The 19947-nt window shown below is 40.3% G+C and overlaps 1 protein-coding gene across 7 annotated transcripts in view; it reads right to left on the reverse strand.

The window, feature by feature from the left end:
• LOC132382991 (RNA binding protein fox-1 homolog 2-like) overlaps nucleotides 1-19947 on the reverse strand; it is a 277209-nt gene that overhangs the window by 37484 nt on the left and 219778 nt on the right. For all 7 annotated transcript variants that reach the window (XR_009508517.1, XM_059953646.1, XM_059953643.1 and 4 more), the window contains 2 exons: nucleotides 17538-17598; nucleotides 799-852 (listed from right to left, as the gene is read on the reverse strand). Coding sequence is in view for 6 of the 7 variants with exons in the window: in XM_059953646.1 (XP_059809629.1) it covers nucleotides 799-852; nucleotides 17538-17598 (115 nt within the window). In the remaining variant the exon portion in view is untranslated. The remainder of the gene's footprint in view (nucleotides 1-798; nucleotides 853-17537; nucleotides 17599-19947) is intronic.

Consider the following 19947-nt stretch of genomic DNA (forward strand, 5'->3'; position numbering starts at 1 on the left):
ACCGCAATGTCCTGCAGCTCCACCTCCCAGCCATACCCCTAAGCCTAACGCTGCCAACCCCATAAAGCCCTCATCCCACCAAAGGGCCAAATTCACCCAATATCACCAGCAGTTTGGTTCCTCTTTCAGCCCTCCCCCCTACTGTGAGGTCAGGCAGAACTCCTCCCCCTTCCCCCCGTGATGCCAGTTGCCACCCCACCCCCATTAACTAACTCTATCCCGGGCCCGTCTCTCCCCACAACACCCCTTAAGTAACTACTGCACAACCCCCAGAACACAGCACCCATTCCCTATACCCCACCGCCCAAACACTATCCATAGGGAATAACTCCATTTTAATTTAAACTCCAGAATGGAGGTTAACAAGGAGGAAGATCTCAATAAAGGCAAGTAGGGGATTAAGATGATGACAACATGGGCCAAAAACAAAGTGGCAGGGTGAAGTGATACTGCATCTCCAGTACGAAACCTACAAACACTAGAGGGATATCTTGCCCACTTCCCGCATACTCATCCCAGCCTGGGCTCACTGTACTAATATCAAAAGCCTGATCTACAGATGGGAAATCTGTCACAGATCCACATCCAAAATGGATTAAAATCATATGTGAATCGACTGAAGTGCAACATTCTCAAAAACAGAAAACTAATTTTAGTGACAAATTTTCTAATTTTTTTCTCCCAGATTGATTTAAAGGTATAATGTAGTAAGTGAATAGAAATATAAGGAAACATAGAATCCTAGTTGAGATTATTTTAAACTGTACAAAATACAACTGAAAGGTGATGCAACACTACCTGCATAAAATTCAGGACTGTAGACTGCACCAACCACAGGGCTCAGCTTCCAACCTGCAATTTAAATGCAAATGCAAATTAAATGGTGGCGACATCAAGCTGTAATTTGAGCTTAATGCTGAGTACCCAAAAAATAGTCACAATAAACAAATCAGAATACCTACAGATTCTGACAGATGTTGGTCAATTAATCCATCTTGTATAGCTTTCTAAAAGCAACTTATATCACACAGATGAAAAAAATGCACAATATTTGTGGTTAAATACCAGAGCTCTCAGTATCCTTCAGTTATATAAAGCAAAACCATCCAAACTCTGATCAAGTACTGGAACTGCCTACTGACATTCACCATCAGGTTCATACAGCTGCTTGGTCATGTTCTGGTAGTCAAATGGTGCGACTTGCCACAACACCTGAGGCCACAGTTAAAGAGTGTGACTACCACCTTTGGAACTGCACTCCAGCAAAAGAGGCAATGCAATTAGGAGAGGAGAACAGGGAACAGACAGGTAGTAAAAATAAATAAGTAAATTTTTGTGAATTTAATTTCTATACACAGATGGTTGCTATGACTTCCAAATACAAAATGCTTTTCAAAGTGTTTGAAATAAGTATCAAGTACCGATCCACGATCCCGTATACTTTAAATCATCTCTAGATTACTTATAAAACCTAATACAATGTAAATGACATGTAAAATTGTTGTTATACTGCATTATTTAGGGAATAGTGACAAGAAAAAGTCTGCACATGCTCGAACAACAAGTGCTGGAAGAGCACTTCCGGGTTTTTGTGACTTGCGGTTGGTTGAATTTGCGCATGCGGAATTCGCGGATAAGGAGGGCTGACTGTATGCTAAGACTCTGAGTACGATACAAGTTTGTTCTATAATGAGTTTTCTCGTCAGTTATGGTATGGGAGAAGAGAATACAGGCATGGGCAAGACCCTAATGTAGTGCAAGTTGGGAGTATAGAGAAAAAGAAATCAAACAAAAGAGTCAAAAGGTGACTTCACTCCAGTTTTATCTCAAAACAAAGAGAAATTAAGTCATCAAATTGTATAGTGCCACGGCAGTTGTCATGAAATGAACGAGTGAGACCCAGAAACATCCTGATATATGGGAGTTTCGTCTTGTTCAAGGTGTCAAATGTATTGGTGAAATCCAGAAAAGCAAAACATTGTATTTGCTGTTGCTTGTACATTAAGGTTGATGTAAAGAGGCAATCATGTTGACTGAAGATCTTCCTAGCCAAATGACGCAGTAAACTTCCACTAATTAGTTTGTCAACCAGTTAGAGCTCTCTTTAAGATAGCTCTAGCAAAGGGCCCCCCAGTGATATGAGACGCCCTGAAGTAGCTGCAGTCACTCCCACCACATTTGTTTCCATGTCACGGAATTCGCTTCCAAGGCACTCCTTATTACCAGCTTTCTTTAATAGCCTTCCACAAATATGCCTCAAAGTTCTTGATCAGCGCTTTCATGATTTATTTTGACAGAGCCATCCCTCCCACAGGCGTGGTGGCAGCCACACAGAAATGACAACAGATGGGGCTTTCTGTAATTCAGCCACAATTCCATTTTAGCCAAGTAGTTTCCTACTGCAAAGAAATCAATAGGTTTCCCTAGTTGCAATGCAGAGAGATTTTCACTGAGCTCATCGCTACACAGCAATGAAAGATTATCAAACATTATCTTATTCCAAACTGAAGATGTAGACCCAGAATGCTTACTTTTTCTTCACAAGGCTTTCAGGCCCTCTTCCACATCTAATCTGAGCAATCACTGTATTACTGCAAGGATACCTATCTCTACCTAGAAACATGACCTGTGGACAAGATTCCAAATGGGGTCCATACCGTTGTAGCAAGATGATGTTATTACTCTTGCACTATTTCTCCCACTTTCTACTTTTTCTACCAAAGTGGAAAACTTCATAATTATTCATCAGGCACCTTCTTATCTACTAAAATAAACAATTTGACATTTTGCCACATTACTCCATCCACCATGTCTTCTTCTGTTCACTTAGCTTGGCCCTGTACACTGAAAACTCTCTGCACCCTCTTCACAGCATACACCGTTACCCATCTTTGCATTATGGTCTTGTGATCCTCACTAAACTTGCATGTTGTACATTTGATCGCCTCATCCAAATCATTGATACAGATAGAACAGCTGCAGCATCAAAGCTAGTTTCAGCAGCACCCCATTAGATGTTGTCTTTCAATCCACAGAAGACTCGAGATCTCTGCCTTGGTGTCAGAAGATCTTTCAATAGAGTGAACACTCACATGGCAACAGGTCCCAATGGTATACCTGGTAGCACTCTGAAAACCTGTGCCAACCAAAGACTTTTTCAATCTCCCATTGCTATAGTCTGAAGTTCCCACTTGCCTCAAAAGCGCAACAATCATAACAATGCCCAAGAAGAACAGGGTGAGTTGCCTTCTTGACTATTGTCCAGTAGCACTCATATCTATGGTGATGAAGTGCTCTGAGAGGTAGGATATCGCTAGAATCAACTCTTGCCAAAGGAAGAACCTGGACCCACTGCAATTTGTCTATTGCCAAAATAGGTCTACAGCTGATGTAATCTCATTGGCTCTTCGTGTGGCTTTGGATCACTTGACAATACTAATACTTACGTCAGGCTACTGTTCATTGACTCACTGCTCAGCGTTTAACACAATCATTCCTACAATTCTGATCAAAAAGATTCAAAACCTGGGCCTTTGTACCTCCCTCTGCAACTGGATCCTCAATTTCTCCACTGGAAGACCAGTCTGTGCAGATTGGAAATAACATTGCTACCTTGCTGATAATCAACACTGGTGCACCTCAAGGATGTGTACTTAGCCCACAGCTCTACCCTCTCTAAACCCATGACTGTGTGGCTAGGCACTGTCCAAATACCATCTATAAATTTGCTGATGACTCAACTATTATTGACAGAATGTCAGATGGTGCTGAGAAAACATACAGGAGTGAGATAGATCAACTGGTTGAGCAACAACCTTACACTTGTCAGTAGACCAAAAAATTTATTGTGGACCTCAGAACAGTTAAGACAAGGGAACTGTCCTCATCAAAGGATCAGAAGTGGAAATGGTGAGCAATTTTAGGTTCCTTTATGTCAACACCTCTGAAGACCTACCCTGGACCCAACATATTGATGCACTTACAAAGGCGGCGTATGAAAATGGCTATATTTCATTAGGAGTTTGAGGAGATTTGGTATGGCAGCAAAGACACTTGCAAGTTTCTACAGATATACAAGGGGTGATTGATAAGATTCTGGCCTAAAGAGATGAGTTATTAACTTCAAACTTTCTGCATAATCACTCAGAGTTGAACTGCACGTGCATGTAATGAGAGCTAGGCCATAAACTTATCGATCACACCTGTTGTAGATCACTTCTGGAGCTCCAAGATGCAAATTCTACAAAGAAGGATCCGTATGCTCCACGACCGCTGGACTAAGTGTGTAAATGTAGGAGGGGACTATGTTGAAAAATAAATGTGCTAGGTTTTCTAAAATTGACCCCTTCTACCTTAGGCCACAAACTATTAATCACCCCTTATACAGTGGATAGAATTCTAACTGGCTGTATTCACCATCTAGTATGGGGGGGGGGGGTACTGCACAGTATCAAAATAAGCTGCAGAAGGTTGTAAACTCAGTTCCTTCGTGGGCACTAGCCTCCACAGCATCCAGGACATCTTCAAAGAACAATTTCTCAAAAAGACAGCACTCACCATTAAGGGTCCCCATCACCCAGGCCATGCCATTCTCTTACTGCTACCATCAGGGAGCACACACACGTACACATCTTTCTGTGATTTAGTTTTATGATGCACTGCATTGTCCTGCTGCCACAAAACAACAAATTTCACAACATATGCCCGTGATATTAAACCAGACTCTGTTGATTCCTACTTCTTCGTCTGTTGTTCAATCCACAACTCCACAATCTACACCAACACTTTATTCGAACACTATGCCACTCTTTTCTCCCCTCATGAGTGTGAACTGCACATTAAAGTACTTCAGAAAGTCCAAGCAAACCACATGAACTCCATTTTCTGTCTGTAACTAATCCTCCATTCATGCAAATATTATTCCCAAATACCACTTTCTAATTTTCTTTAATAATCTCAAGTGATAAAAGCCTCTTGAAAGTCCCAATGCATACCGATTTATTTATTTCCCTTATTTATTCTGCTATTTATTACCACCTTTCATGAATAAATATATACTTATTTATTTTATTTTAAGAGTCATGTTATCACTTTCTTAACAATAGATTCCAGCATTTTCTCTGCTACGGATATTAGGCTAACTGGTTATGTCACCTGTTTTCTTTCTTATCTCCTTTCTTAAAAAATGGAATTAAATTTGTGTGACCTCTCAGTCTCTGGGAACCACATTGGGACCTATGGAATGTTTGAAGATGACTAACTAATTTATCTCCATAGCCACTTCAAAACTCAATAATGCAGATCATCAGGTAATGGGAGATTTATCGCTTTGTTGTCCTAGTAATTTCACCTTTTCTTTTACTATATCTAGTTTCTTTGAGTTCTTTGTTCACTCTAAACATATTCATCATCATTTGCTCCATCATTGATTCCTTCCATTAATACAAACTATTTGTTGAATTTCTCCGCCATATTTTTTTAAACTCAAAATCAAACTGCTTCTGCCCCAATTTGAAAGAACTCATAGAATCAATTTCAGTTTGCTTTTGTGTTCTTTGCAAGCTCTTCTCTTGTATTATATTTTCTTTCAAAACATCATTGCCTTGACAATCTTCGGATGAATTCTAAATAATTTTCAAACTCATCTTTTTCTTTGATTTAATACTAATATTCTCTTGATTCCTTCTTATACTTACTGTAAAGTCTTTTCTCATGAATTTCCTTAGCCTCGTTTCCTTTATCACCTCTTTTCATGTGATCAGACTAGTTTCTATGTTAATACTGATATCAGTTATATACTCTCCAGATGCTTTGTGATTTAACTCTTGAAATAGCCAGTTAACTTCACTGGTGAACAAATTACAAGAATCCATTCTAAAGGATGATATACGAGCTTCACCTTCATTTAAATCAGGGACAATAACAAATTCACATTCAAAATTTGATGAACAATTGGAATTTTTAAGATCTCAGAAAAGGGTTGAAGAAAATTTTGATGTGGTCCACTGCTAAGCTTTTGAAAAAATCCTACATTGCATGCAGACAAGTGATAGAAGTAACAATCTTGGGGCTGAAAGGAGAATGGAAGATTGGACCCTAAACTGGTTTTGTGGCTAGAAGCATGGTAATCTTTGATTTTTTTTGTTTTGTGACTAGAAGGGTAATACCAATGGGTTCCATAGGGCTTGTACTTAAACATTATTTATGGAATATATATTCAGTGGTCACTTTATTAGGTATACCTGCACACCTGCTTGTTAATGCAAATATCTAATTAGCCAATCAAGTGGCAGCAACTCAATGCATAAAAGCATGCAGACATGGTCAAGAGGTTCAGCTGTTCAAACCAAACATTAGAATGGGGAAGAAATGTGGTCTATGTAACTTTGACCATTGAATGACTGTAGGTGCCAGACAGGACAATGAGTATCTCAGACACTGCTGATGCCAGGGATTTTCATGCACAACAGTCTCCAGATTTTATAAAGAATGGTGCAAAAAAACATCCAGTGAGCATCAAGGTGAAAACATCTTGTTAATGAGAGAGATCAGAGGAGATTGGCAAGACTAGTTCAAGCTGACAGAAAGTCAACAGTAACTCAAAAAAAAACGATGTTAAAACAGTGGCATGCAGAAACATCAAAGTAAATGGGCTACAGCAGCAGAACTGTTCCATTCCCGTACCTAATGAAGTGGCCACTGTGTATAATAATAATTTTGACCTAAAATATATACAGCATGATTAATAGCATGTGTATAATTCTAAAAATTAGCTGTGTAGTTGACAGAGTAAAGCTCCAGGTTGCAAGAATATATACAAGGTCTGGATAATTGAGCAGAAGAACAGCAAATGTAATTTCAGAGAGGTTTGAGACAATGTATTTGAGAAATGTAATAGGGCAAGAAAATACACAATGAAAGTACAGAGTGGTGTGGAAGAACAGAAAGATCATCAGCACAGATCATTAGGTTATTGAAAAGGTTGAATATTTTATAAAGAGCAGAGGTCTTATGAATTTGTTTCTGGACACCATATTGCAGAAAAGATGTGACTGCACTGGAGTGAGTGCATAGGATATGGCCAGGACTGAACAAAAATTTAACAGTAAAGGTTGAATAAGCATGGGGTTTTCTTTTAGGAAGATGAGTGAAGACTTAATTGATAACTAGAATTTTTTCTCATATAAAAGAATTAAATTTTTCTTGAGGCATTAAGACCCTTTGCCTTAGCCAAGAAACCACGAATCAGGATCCAGAACACTCTGATAGAACTACCTGAAGGAAGGTGAGGAAGGTGTAGTAATGCATCATAAATTCCTTGTCTTAAAAGGATGATAGGGGCCGAATCACTCATCACATTTAAATAGTACCAGCATGTTTCAGAAGATCTGTGACTTGTAGGACTAAGGCTGCAGTGTTGGAAAGCAGCAGTAAGCAGCTCTGTTTACAGCAGGCACTGATAGCAGAGCTCAAGTAATTTCCTCGGTGTCACAAGTTTTCTATCATTTCTATAAGTCTGCCTGATTCAACACAAACATTAAAATTAGCTACAGGGTGATGTCACACATTTAGTGTGACAAAAGATCCATAGTTAGCTTAATGCCAAAAGGGAGCTGAGTGTCTAACTCTCTGCAATTCCAAACTGTACAGTGCTTATAAAAAGTATTCACCCCCTTGGAAGTTTTCATGTTTTATTGTTTTACAACATTGAATCACAGTGGATATATTTTGGCTTTTTTTTTGACACTGATCAACAGAAAGACTCCTTTGTGTCAAAGTGAAAACTGATATCTTCAAAGTGATCCAAATTAATCACAAATATAAAATACAAAATCATTGATTACATAAATATTCAACACCTTTACCATGACACACTAGGTCAGTGGTTCCCAACCACTGGGCCACAAAGCATGTGCTACAGGGCCACAAGGAAATGATATGATTTGGCAATATTAAACTATGAGTCAGCTGCACCTTTCCTCATTTCTTGTCACGCCCACTATTGAACTTGAACGTACGCAAGGTCATCAGTCGGTCATTAACTTACAACTACTTGATGAGTAAAAAAACAAACGTCGCTTGAGAGTTTCTTTGGAAGAGGTGGTAGAGGACATAAAAGGCCTAATGATGATAACGCAGAGCCAGCTGAGGTCAAGACGGCAAAAAAAAAGAAAGCTTCCTTCAATAGAAAATACCACAAGTATATAAAATACAGCTTTAATGCAACCGGTGACTCACCCCCCCCCCCCCCCCCCGTGTGTGATATGTGGAGACAAGCTGTCTAATGAGGCAATGAAGCCCTCAAAACTGCTTCAGCACCTTGAGTCCAAGCACCCTGCACTTAAAGACAAGCCCATTGAGTTCTTCGAGTGGAAAAAATGTTAGCATGCAGAACAGAAACAAGTGCTGAGAGCCACCACCTCCACGAATGCTGCTGCTCTGAGAACGTTGTACTTAGTGGCTAACCGTATTGCTAAGGCTAAGAAACCTTTCACTATTGGTGAAGAATTGATTCTGCCTGCTGCCAAGGACATGTGCCATGAACTGTTGAGAGAAGCTGCAGCTAACAAGATGGCACAGGTTTCTCTTTCAGCTACCACAGTTTCAAGGAGAATCGATGACATAGCAGAGGACATCGAAGCACAGCTGTTGAATGGCTTAATGAGTCACTATGGTATACTATTCAGGTCGATGAACCTACCGATGTCGACAACAAGGCAATACTGCTGGTTTAAGTGCGATATACATTTCAAGACGATGTGCACAAGGATATATTGTGTGCACTGCCGCTGCCATCTAACACAACTGGGGCAGAACTACACAAGTCTTTGAATGACGACATGTCAGGCAAGCTGGACTGGTCATTCTGTGTTGGAATATACAGACGGGGCTGCAGCTATGACTGGACGGCTGTCTGGTTTCACTACCCGAGTCAAAGAGGTTGCTCCTGAATGCCAGTCTACACACCGTGTCATATACATAACGAGATACTGGCTAGCTGAAAAATGTCACCTGATCTTAACAGCGTATTGAGTGACATTGTTGGAAGTTATCAATCACAAAAACCCTTAACTCATGTCTGTTTGAACAGCTTTGCGAGGAAATGGATGCGAAGTACAAATGCCTTCTCTTTCACACTTGTCAGGTGGCTATCAAGGGGGAGAGCCCTGGACAGGGTTTTTGAATTAAGAGGGCCGCTACAGAGATCTCTTTCAGGAAAGAGGTCACCACTGGCAGCACACTTCAGTGACAAGGAGTGGATAGCAAAACTTGCTTATCTGTGTGACATCTTCAACCTGCTCAATGAACTCAATTTGTCACTTTAGGGGAGAATAACAACTGTCTTCTGTCTTTGGCAGATAAAGTGTCTGCTTTCAAAGCCAAACTGGAACTGTGGGGACAGCAAGTGGACAGGGGCATATCTGACATGTTCCCAACATTAGGTGGAATTTTGGGAGAGACTGAGGCTGCACCGTCCTTCTCACACCTGATGCACAATCACCTACCTTTGCTGTCAACAGAATTCAAGCATTACTTGCCAACTGCAAATGACCCAAGAAGTGCAAAGGAATGGGTCTGTGACGCATTTTTGAATGTCCCCGGTGAATCATCCATGTCAGCACAGGAAGAAGATCAACTCCTTGAGCATGCAAATGACAGTGGGCTGAAAAGTATGTTTGACATAACATTTCTGCCGGCATTCTGGATCAAAGTCAAGGCTGAATATCCTGAGATAGCCACAGAAGTATTAAAACGTTCCATTTCCAACATCATATCTCTGCAAAGTGGGGTTTTCTGCAAAGAATGCAACAAAAACTAAATTGCCGAATAGACTAGACATAAGGAAGCCCCTTCGAGTATCGCTGTCTCCCATCACTCCTTGATGGGACCGTCCTGTTGCAGGGAAACAAGCCCAGGGCTCCCACTGATTCAGCGATATTGGTGATGTAAATGATTTTATATGTTCATACGAGGAAAATATGCGCTGTGTGTTTAATACCCAAATGTTACTTAAAATGTTATGATGCTATTGACTGGTAAGTGACTTATAATGGACATCACTATATTCATCCTAGGAAAATATGTGCTGTGTGTTTAATATTAAATTTGTTAGATAAACCCTTTTAGAAACAAAATTGAGTGTATTAGCCACTTATAAGTGACTTACAATTGCACTTATATCCCAGTCGTGATTAACACCCCAACCCACCGTCAGCCAGTCCACAAGAATATTAAACTGGTCCGTGGTGCAAAAGAGGTTGGTGACCCCTGCACTAAGTCATCACTAGTGCAGCCAACTGGTTTTAGAAGCTGCATAACTAGTTAAATGGAGATCACCAGTGTGCAGTCAAGGTGTTTCAACTGATTGTAGTAAAAATACACCAGTATCTGGAAGGTCCAACTGCTGGTGAGTCAGTATCCTGGCGAAAACTATACCACAAAGACAAGAGAACACTCCAAGCAACTCCGTAAAAAGGTTATTGAAAAGCACAAGTGTGGAGATGGATACAAGAACATTTCCAAGGCACTGAATATCCCTTGGAGTACAGTTAAGTCAATCATCAAGAAATGGAAAGAATGTAGGTGTAAATCTGCCTAGTGCAGGCCACCCTCAAAAACTGAGTGACTGTGCAAGAAGGGGACTAGTGAGGGAGGCCACCAAGAAATCAATGACAACTCTGGAAGAGTTACAAGCTTCAGTGGCTGAGATGGGAGAGACTGGGCATACAACAAATGTTGCCTGGGTGCTTCACCAGTTGCAGCTTTATGAGAAAGTGGCAAGAGGAAGCCACTGTTGAAGAAAACTTGCATGAAATCTCAGCTAGAGTTTGCCAAAAGGCAAATGGGAGCCTCTGAAATTAACTGGAAGAAGATTCTATGGTCTGATGAAATCAAAATTGAGCTGTTTGGCCATCAGACCAAATGCTATGTTTGGCATAAGCCAAACACTGCACATCACTGTGGAAGACACTAGCAGTATGGTGGAAGTTGCCGAGCATCAGGGGTCAGAAGTGTGTGAGTTTGCCATTACTAGGGAGAAGGTTCTTGGGAAACTGAAATGTCTGAAGGTAGATAAGTCACCTTGACCAGATGGTTTACACCCCAGAGTTCTGAAAGAGGTGGCTGAAAAGATTGTGGAGGTATTAGTAATGATCTTTCAAGAATCACTCAATTCTGGAATGGTTCCAGAAGACTGGAAAATTGCAAACATCACTCCATTCCTCAAAAAGAAAAAAGAGGCAGAAGAAAATAAATTATAGGCCAGTTAGTATGACCTCAGTGGCTGGGAAGATGTTGAGAGTTAATTGCTACAGATGTAACTTTGGGGTACTTGGAGGCACGTGATAAAATAGGCCATTGTCAGCATATTTCCTCAAGGGAAATTCTTGCCTGAGAAGTTTAATGGAGTTTTTTGAAGAAATAACAAGCAAGTTAGACAAAAGAGATTCTACATACTGGAATTTTCAGAAGACCTCCTCTGACAGGGAGCCACACATGAAGCTGCTTAAAAAGTTAAGAGCCCGTGGTAGTACAGGAAAGATACTACCATGGATAAAGCATTGACTGATTGGCAGGAGGCAAATAATGGGAATTAAGGGAGCCTTTTCTGGCTGGCTGCCAGTGACTAGTGGTGTTCCACAGGGGTCTGTGTTGGGACCGCTTTTTTTTAATATGTCAATGACATGGATGTCAGCATTGATGGCTTTGTTGCAAAATTTGCAGATGATGCAAAGATAGCAGGAGGAGAAGGTAGTTTTGAGGAAGTAGAGAAGCTAAAGAAGATTTAGACGTATTAGTAGAATAGCCATTGAAGTAGCAGATGGAATACAGTGCTGGCAAGTGTATGGTCATGCACTTTGGTAGAAGAAATCAAGGGGTAGACTATCCAAATGGAGTGAAAATTCCAAAATCTCAGGCACAAAGGGACTCAGGAGTCCTTGTGCAGGATTCACTAAAGGTTAATTTGCAGGTCGGGTCTGTGGTGAGGAAGGTAAATGTGATGTTAGCATTTATTTCAAGAGGACTAGAATATAAAAGCAAGGATGTAATGTTGAGGCTTTATAGAGCACTGGTGAAGCCTCAGTTGGACTATTGTGAACAGTTTTGAGCCCCTTATCTTAGAAAGGATGTGCTGAAACTGGAGAGGGTTCAGAGGAGGTTCACAAAAATGATTCCAAGATTGAACAGCTTGTCATTTGAAGAGCATTTGATGGCTCTTTGCCTGTATTCACTAGAATTCAGAAGAACGTGGGATGTTGTAATTGAAACCTATCGAATGTTGAAATGCCTTGACAGAGTGGATGTGGAGAGGATGCTTCCTGTGGTGGGAGAGTCTAGGACAAGAGGACCCAGCCTCTGAATAGAGTGGCATCCTTTTAGAACGGAAATTAGGAGAAGTTTCTTTAGCCAGAGAGTGGTGAATATGTGGAATTTGTTGCCACAGACAGCTGTGGAGGCCATGTCTTTATGTATATTTAAAGCAGAAGTTGATAAGATTCTTTATTGGTCAGGGCATCAAGGAATATGGGGAGAAGGCAGGAGGCTGGAGCTGAGAGGAAAAACGGATCAGTTATGATGAAATGGCAGAGCACATTTGATGGGCCAAATGGCCTAATTCTGCTCCTATATCTTATGGTATTATAATGAATACCTTGTTTAAACAACCCCCTTATCAATGCTCCAGTTATTCTAGACTTTCTTCATCAGTTCCCTTCACACTTGGGATCGTGTTTACTTCGCACTCTGTTGCATGCAACTGCTTTTTATAAAAATGTAGTAACTATAATTTAGCTGTGTCAAAACAGGGTATTACCATTGCACAGCAAAACCTTTATAATTTCTGCTAATATTCCAGATACTAATTGGTTGCAACACAATGACTGGTATTATTGCTCAAAATTTTCTTTATTCATGCCACACATTCAGATTTTCAATCCCCATGTTTTTGACACATCAGTGGCCTCATGGCTACCCTTCTTTTCCCTACCATGCAGAGTGTTCCTTAATTTCCCTCCAACTGCTCACTTTACTTGTCCCTATTCTCATTAACATTCCACAGAAACTGATTTCCTCTTAAGCCCTTTAATAATCAGAACACTCACTTAATTCCTGTCATTGCAAACTACCACCCATCTCCAACCTCCTTTTCGGACCCAAAGTACCTGAATGAATTGTAGCCTATCTAGAACTGTCTAAATTAGTTTACAACTTGTACCAGAGATGAAAATGTCTCTGATTAAAGTCATTAATGATACCCTATACAATTGTAATTAAATAATTTTTCCTTAAGTTGCATGGAATTTTTTGACTACACCTTCTGTTCCAAACTTTGTACTTGTTGATAGTTTAGGAACAAGTACTTTTCTTACCTATCCAATTACAGCAAGTGAATCTAGCAAAGGCTTCCATCTTCTGCACTGTTTCCTCTGACTTCTTCCAAGGACCTATCATTTATCGTCCAAACTCTCAGTTCCAATAGAAAATAGACAATAGGTGCAGGAGTAATCCTTTTGGCCCTTCGAGCCAGCACCACCTTTCACTGTGATCATAGCTGATCATCCACAATCAGTACCCTGTACCTGCCTTCTCCCCATACCCCTTGACTCTGCTATCTTTAAGAGCTCTATCTAACTCTTTCTTGAAAGCATCCAGAGAATTGGCCTCCACTGCCTTCTGATGCACAGCATTCCACAGATCCACAGCTCTCTGGGTGAAAAAGTTTTTCCTCAACTCCGTTCTAAATAGCCTACCTCTTATTCTTAAACTGTGGCCTCTGCAAGCGTTACCTCACCTCCTCCACCATTATTTTTACACTCAGCAACAATTGCTGGAAGAACTCATTGAGTCAAGCAGCATATGAATAGTCTATGTTTTGAGTCAGGACCCTGAATTGGGACTGGGAATGTGAAGTGAAGACAGTATATGGTGAGAAGGAGACTGTTACAGAGTGGTGAAAGATTAGGGAGTGCGAAAGGGTGAAGGAGATATGACATGATGGGCAGATGGAACCAGGTGGGGAAGAGGAGGGGTTACTGTAGACACAAAGGATGGCAGGTGACAGGTGGAATCAGAAAAGGAGGGAATTAGTTACCTGAAATTTATAAATTCATTAATATTCCACAGAAATCACTTTCCTCCTCTTCAGCTCTGTAACCATCAATGCACACTTTAACTCCTGTCTTTGCAGCATTAATTATTCAACAACTTAATATAGCCTATGAGAAATTTCCTTGAAGAACTGATGATCATTTTCAGCAATCTCTGCTTACACTTAGCCATTGACCCCATCCCTCTCTGCCACATATATTTGGAGCTGAATCAGAAATTTTGCACTTTTGATTGGTGATCAGTGGTGTGCCTCAGGGACCTGTTCTGGGACCCCTTCTCTTTGTGATGTTTATAAATGACCTGGATGAGGAAGTGGAGGGATGGGTTAGTAAATTTGTTGATGACACAAAGGTTAGGGGTGCTGTGGACAGTGTACAGGGCCGTCAGAGGTTACAGCGGAACATCATTAGGATGCAAAACTGGGCTGAGAATTGGCAGATGGAGTTCAAATCATCTGGTAGGTCAAATATGATGGTAAAATATAGTATTAATGTTAAGACTTGACAGCATGGAGGATCAGAGGGATCTTGGGGTTTGAGGCTATAGGACACTCAAAAGCTGCTGCACAGATTGATTGTGTGGTTAAGAAGGCATACAGTGTATTGGCCTTCATCAACTGTGGGACCGAGTTCATGAGCCGAGAGGTAATGTTGCAGCTATATAGGACCCTGGTCTGACCCCACTTGGGAGTACTGGGCTCAGTTCTGGTCACCTCAGTACAGAAAGGATGTGGAAACTATGGAAAGGGTGCAGAGGAGATATACAAGAAAGTCGTCTGGATTGGGGAGCATGCCTTATGAGAATAGGTTGAGTGAACTTGGCCTTTTCGCTTTGGAGCGATGGAGGATGAGTGGTGACCTGATAGAGGTGTATAAGATGATGAGAGGCATTGATCGTGTGGATAGTCAGAGGTTTTGCCCCAGGGCTGAAATGGCTAACACGAGAGGTCACAGGTTTAAGGTGCTTGGAAGAAGGTACAGAGGAGATGTCGGGGTAAGTTTTTTTTTATGCAGAGAGTGCTGAGTGTGTGGATTGGGCTGCCAGGAATGGTGGTGGAGGCGGACACTATAGGGTCTTTTAATAAGACTCTTGGATAGTTACATGGAGCTTAGAAAAACACACACAAAATGCTGGTGGAACGCAGCAGGAGAAGCGCTGTTGACGTTTCGGGCCGAGACTCTTCGTCAGGACTAACTGAAAGGAAAGATAGTAAGAGATTTGAAAGTAGGAGGGGGGAGGGGAAAATGCAAAATGATAGAAGACAGGAGGGGGTGGGGTGAAGCTGAGAGCCAGACAGGTGATTGGTAAAAGAGATACAGAGGTAGAGAAGGGAAAGGATCGTGGGACAAGAGGCCTAGGGAGAAAGAAAGGGGGAGGGGAGCACCAGAGGGAGATGGAGAACAGGCAGAGTGATGGGCAGAGAGAGAAAAAAAAACTAAATATATCAGGGATGGGGTAAGAAGGGGAGGGGCATTAACGGAAGTTAGAGAAGTCAATGTTCATGCCATCAGGTTGGACGCTACCCAGACGGTATATAAGGTGTTGTTCCTGCAACCTGAGTGTGGCTTTATCTTGACAGTAGAGGAGGCCATGGATAGACATATCAGAATGGGAATGGAACGTGGAATTAAAATGTGTGGCCACTGGGAGATCCTGCTTTCTCTGGCAGACAGATTGTAGGTGTTCAGCGAAACGGTCTGCGTTGGATCTCACCAATATATAAAAGGCCACACCGGGAGCACCAGACGCAGTATACCACACCAGCCGACTCACAGGTGAAGTGTCGCCTCACCTGGATAATAGAGGACTATGAAAATAGCTTAGAAAAATAAAGGACTATGGGTAACCCTAGGTAATTTCTAAAGTACAAGTTTGGCACAGCACTGTAGGCCAAAGGGCCTGTGTTGTGCTGTGGGTTTTCTATGTTCTATCTGAAATATGACACAAGATAAAGTTTTGACTGTATATCAGTGCCATCAAAAAGACAGTCTAACCAGTCTGAATTGTTTGATTCCAACTCTCCCTTAACTTGCCAGTGAAAGCCTGTCAGTGAAACCATGTCTTTGGTACCATAAGACTTCACTATTTCAGCCTTCACAGTCAGAGATCCACATTCTTCACAGCTCAACTGAATTCATCCAAAACACTTACCTCTATGCCCTACATTGCACTAACCCTGTTTGACACCAATTACATTGGCTCTCATTTAAGCAAAGAATTTATTTAAAATGCACATTTTCCATTTTCTTCATGATCTAATATTTCCCAATCTCCTTCCACTAAAAAACCCTCCAAGGTGTTCTACCCTTTTGATCCCATTAATGTCCTTCAATTTTGTCACCCATGCATTCAGTTAAGCAGATTGCTAACTTCCTGAATTTCCCAGCAAACCCCTTTATCTCCTTTTCTTTTCCTAAGAAACTCTTTGACTATTTTTGTGGTCATTTCCCTGCATACCTTTAATGTGACTCAGCATCAGCTTTGTCTGACAATGTTCCTGTGAAAAGCCTTAGGCTGTTCTGCTACTTAAAAGTGCAATGTATTTTCTTCTTGCTTAAAAACACTGCACTCAGTAATCCAGTAACAAAACTGAACTATTTTATTTTCAGAAGCACTTTGCCTCAGGGTATATACGAATGCAGAGAAAAAGTTCCATAAGAAGTAGCAGCTTCTCAACACATTGTCTTAATGGCCCTTCTTTAAAGTTGACCTTCAAATGACATGGCATTAATTTCACTGTAGGCTTATTACAAGCCAACCAACCTTATGAACAAGTCTTTATCGGACCACAAAAATCTACAAGGTCAATCAACGCTTGCAGATTTTGTACTGGAAATCTTTCCATCCAGCACCCAACATATTTTCACCCTAATATGTTGGTCTAAACTAACTTAGCAGTTCGTTCTGAACACTCATCACAGGGCTATCCCAGTATCGGTTGTAGAGATTACGAACAAAATTCTTCAACAGTTTTCTTAATCCAAGGCTGAAATCACTAGGGACATTACTCTGTCAAGTAAATTCAGGTACTTCTGCATATGCTAGTTAATATAAGGCTGGTCTAGTTGGTGAATGCAGTAAATAAAATAAGGAGTATGCAACAGTAAGGTTAAGTTTCAAAATCTTCTCAATACAGCTTAGTTGGTCAAGTGCCTACAAACTAAAGATTGTAGCATATTATTTAGTAATGCTTAGCTTGTGCCAATGCTTGAAACTAGATCAACAAGGATTCTTTACAACTTGTGTTCTCACTATTATATTTTTGTAATCTTTTGCACATCGGTTGTTTCTGAGTCTGTTTATATAGTTTTTCATAAAATTCTACGATTTCTTCTTTTCTCTATAAATGTCTAAAAAAAGCATCCCAATATCACACAATCTTTAAAGAAGAAAGGCCGCTACATTTGTACATTCATTAAAATACCTACCATTTGCATAAGGGCTCACCATCTTCTTATTAGTCATCACACGAGCTGTGGCATTGTTTACCTGAGGTTCACAGATCAACATAGAACCAGCATGTTAAACAAGGAAAAGGTCAGAGTTTGAAACTACAGAACATGCAAGGTCCAGCAAAATCAATGAAGGTTTACTCTAACTATTACAGTCACAATATTATTTGAATTAGAAAGAAATTTACAATTTACTTTTTATCTCAATATATATTATCAGCATTTATTAATTATATTCAAAATATTTTAAAACATTTTCAAGGAGGACACTCAAATGTAAACCTTTGTTTCTCAGGCAAATAATTTACAATTCTCTCTGCACTGAACAAATGAATTGACATGAGTTTACACTGAAATAGTCAATAAAAATCTGAACAGTTTGTTTGCTTGGTGTTTCTTTGAAGGAGGGGGCAAATCAGTAGCAATATATGGACTTACTTTATAGTGAATAACTTCTGCGGTGCAAAATGAATTGTTAAAAATATTAGGTAATCTATTCTGTCAAATTGGTAACAATTGATTCCTTTGGCTGTAGTTCAGACAACCATCTCCAGAGCTTATACCTCTTTCACGAGACAATGATAAGTTAGGACAGAAAATTATGCCAAGTCATTGGAACTGCTCAACAGAAAGATCAGGAAAATACAGACAATCAGAAATTAATTGATGCACAGCAAATTAAATTTTGAGAGGACAGGGAGACAAAACAATTTAAAAGCATATTAGTGAGGGGAGGGGCTCGTGTTCAAAATTGGACGCTAGGAATGTATACCTTTGACGATGGCAGGAAAAGTTATGAAAGATCTCAAAAAACCTTTGCAATGTTTGATTTTACAGATATCAAAAGGGAAACAAGACAAAACAAGGAATTTATTCTCAACTGGTTTTTGTCAATTGTTGGTTGGGGTTCAAGTGGAGAATTGCAACCAATTCTGCTGACCACACTTCAAACTGAAGCTAAGTAAGCCCTCGTAGGAAGGAGAGAATGTTAGCGGGGTGAGGAATGAGTCTGCAGAAGCTGGGTTAGCACCCCACAGAGGATGATGAGAAGAGTTAATAGTATTCAAATAGCATTTAGAGTAGATAGTGTCTGGATGGAAGCACAGCAACCAAAGGCACATTTAAAATAATTTGTTTAAAAAAAGGGGGAGATGACACATGCAGCATTTTGTTGTGACCTGGGATACATTGTCTTATTTGGTGCTTGCTGTGAGCAGGTTTAGTGACTTTCATAATGGAATTCAATATACTGCCTACTTGGAAAAGGAAAAGAAGCAGATATAACAGGACAGAATTATCAGTTAAAAAAATCTCAAAAAGCTAGCACAACCAAATAGTTCATGAGATCCACTTTTTCAAGCTTCAGTTTAACTGTTAGGGAGTTTGAGAATGTTTCTGAAGAACCTCTCTGGAACTCACTTTATTCACAGCCTGTGAAATTTACCTCTCAATATTCACTACATACAGGTGCTGATTCCTTCAAGCTTTCTTGCAACATGCGTATAACGCCTTCCAAGTGACATAAAGACAGCAGTCAGAGCACACAAAATCCTTCACTGATTTTGGTGAACTTGGGTCTTCGAGATGAGTTCAATGCATTAGCTATCAGTGCTTCCAGGGAATATTAACATGTTAAAGAAGATGCTATAAAAATAATGTTTTTATTCTGGTAGGTCCCGAATCAGTGGTTGGCCTGGTTCTATCCATATTTGGTCACTTTCAGTTATGTAAACTAACTGAATAAACTAAACCTATTCACTGTAACCATATAACAATTACAGCATGGAAACAGGCCATCTCGGCCCTTCTAGTCCGTGCCGAACACTTACTCTCACCTAGTCCCACCGACCTGCACTGTAGATGAATTACAGGAACATTAGATGCAGAATATTTTAAAGGATGTATTGCTCAGATAGGAAACTAGACATTGCCCTCAAAAACTAAAAAGTGTGCCTCTTGATAAGCTAGCATGAACGAAAATAGGAAAACTAACATTTAGCAGTGTAAAATGGTTTCATATTTTTCAAGTACAGGTGTACTGAGATCACAGAAAAACATATGATTCAGAAGAACATTTGGCCTATGCTGACTATGAAGGGTGAAAAAGAGGGCCCCAACCTATATTTATTTTCCACATCTGGTATACAACCAGGTGTTGGAAGAACACAAACACTTTTCAAATGTGATGCCTCTTTCATCCTTTCTGACCACAAGTTCCAGGACCCAGTTCTGCATCAACTAGTTTAAAACCTATGTACTCCATCTGTGACCTCTCTGCTAAGGTAAGAGAGTACTTATTATGCAGACTTTCATAATTTTGCACACCTTTAGTTTCTACTCTGCCTCTTTCCTTTGAAATAAAACAAAATACCCAGTCTATATAATG

The sequence above is a fragment of the Hypanus sabinus genome, chromosome 29, assembly GCF_030144855.1.
Source record: "Hypanus sabinus isolate sHypSab1 chromosome 29, sHypSab1.hap1, whole genome shotgun sequence".
NCBI lineage: Eukaryota > Metazoa > Chordata > Chondrichthyes > Myliobatiformes > Dasyatidae > Hypanus > Hypanus sabinus.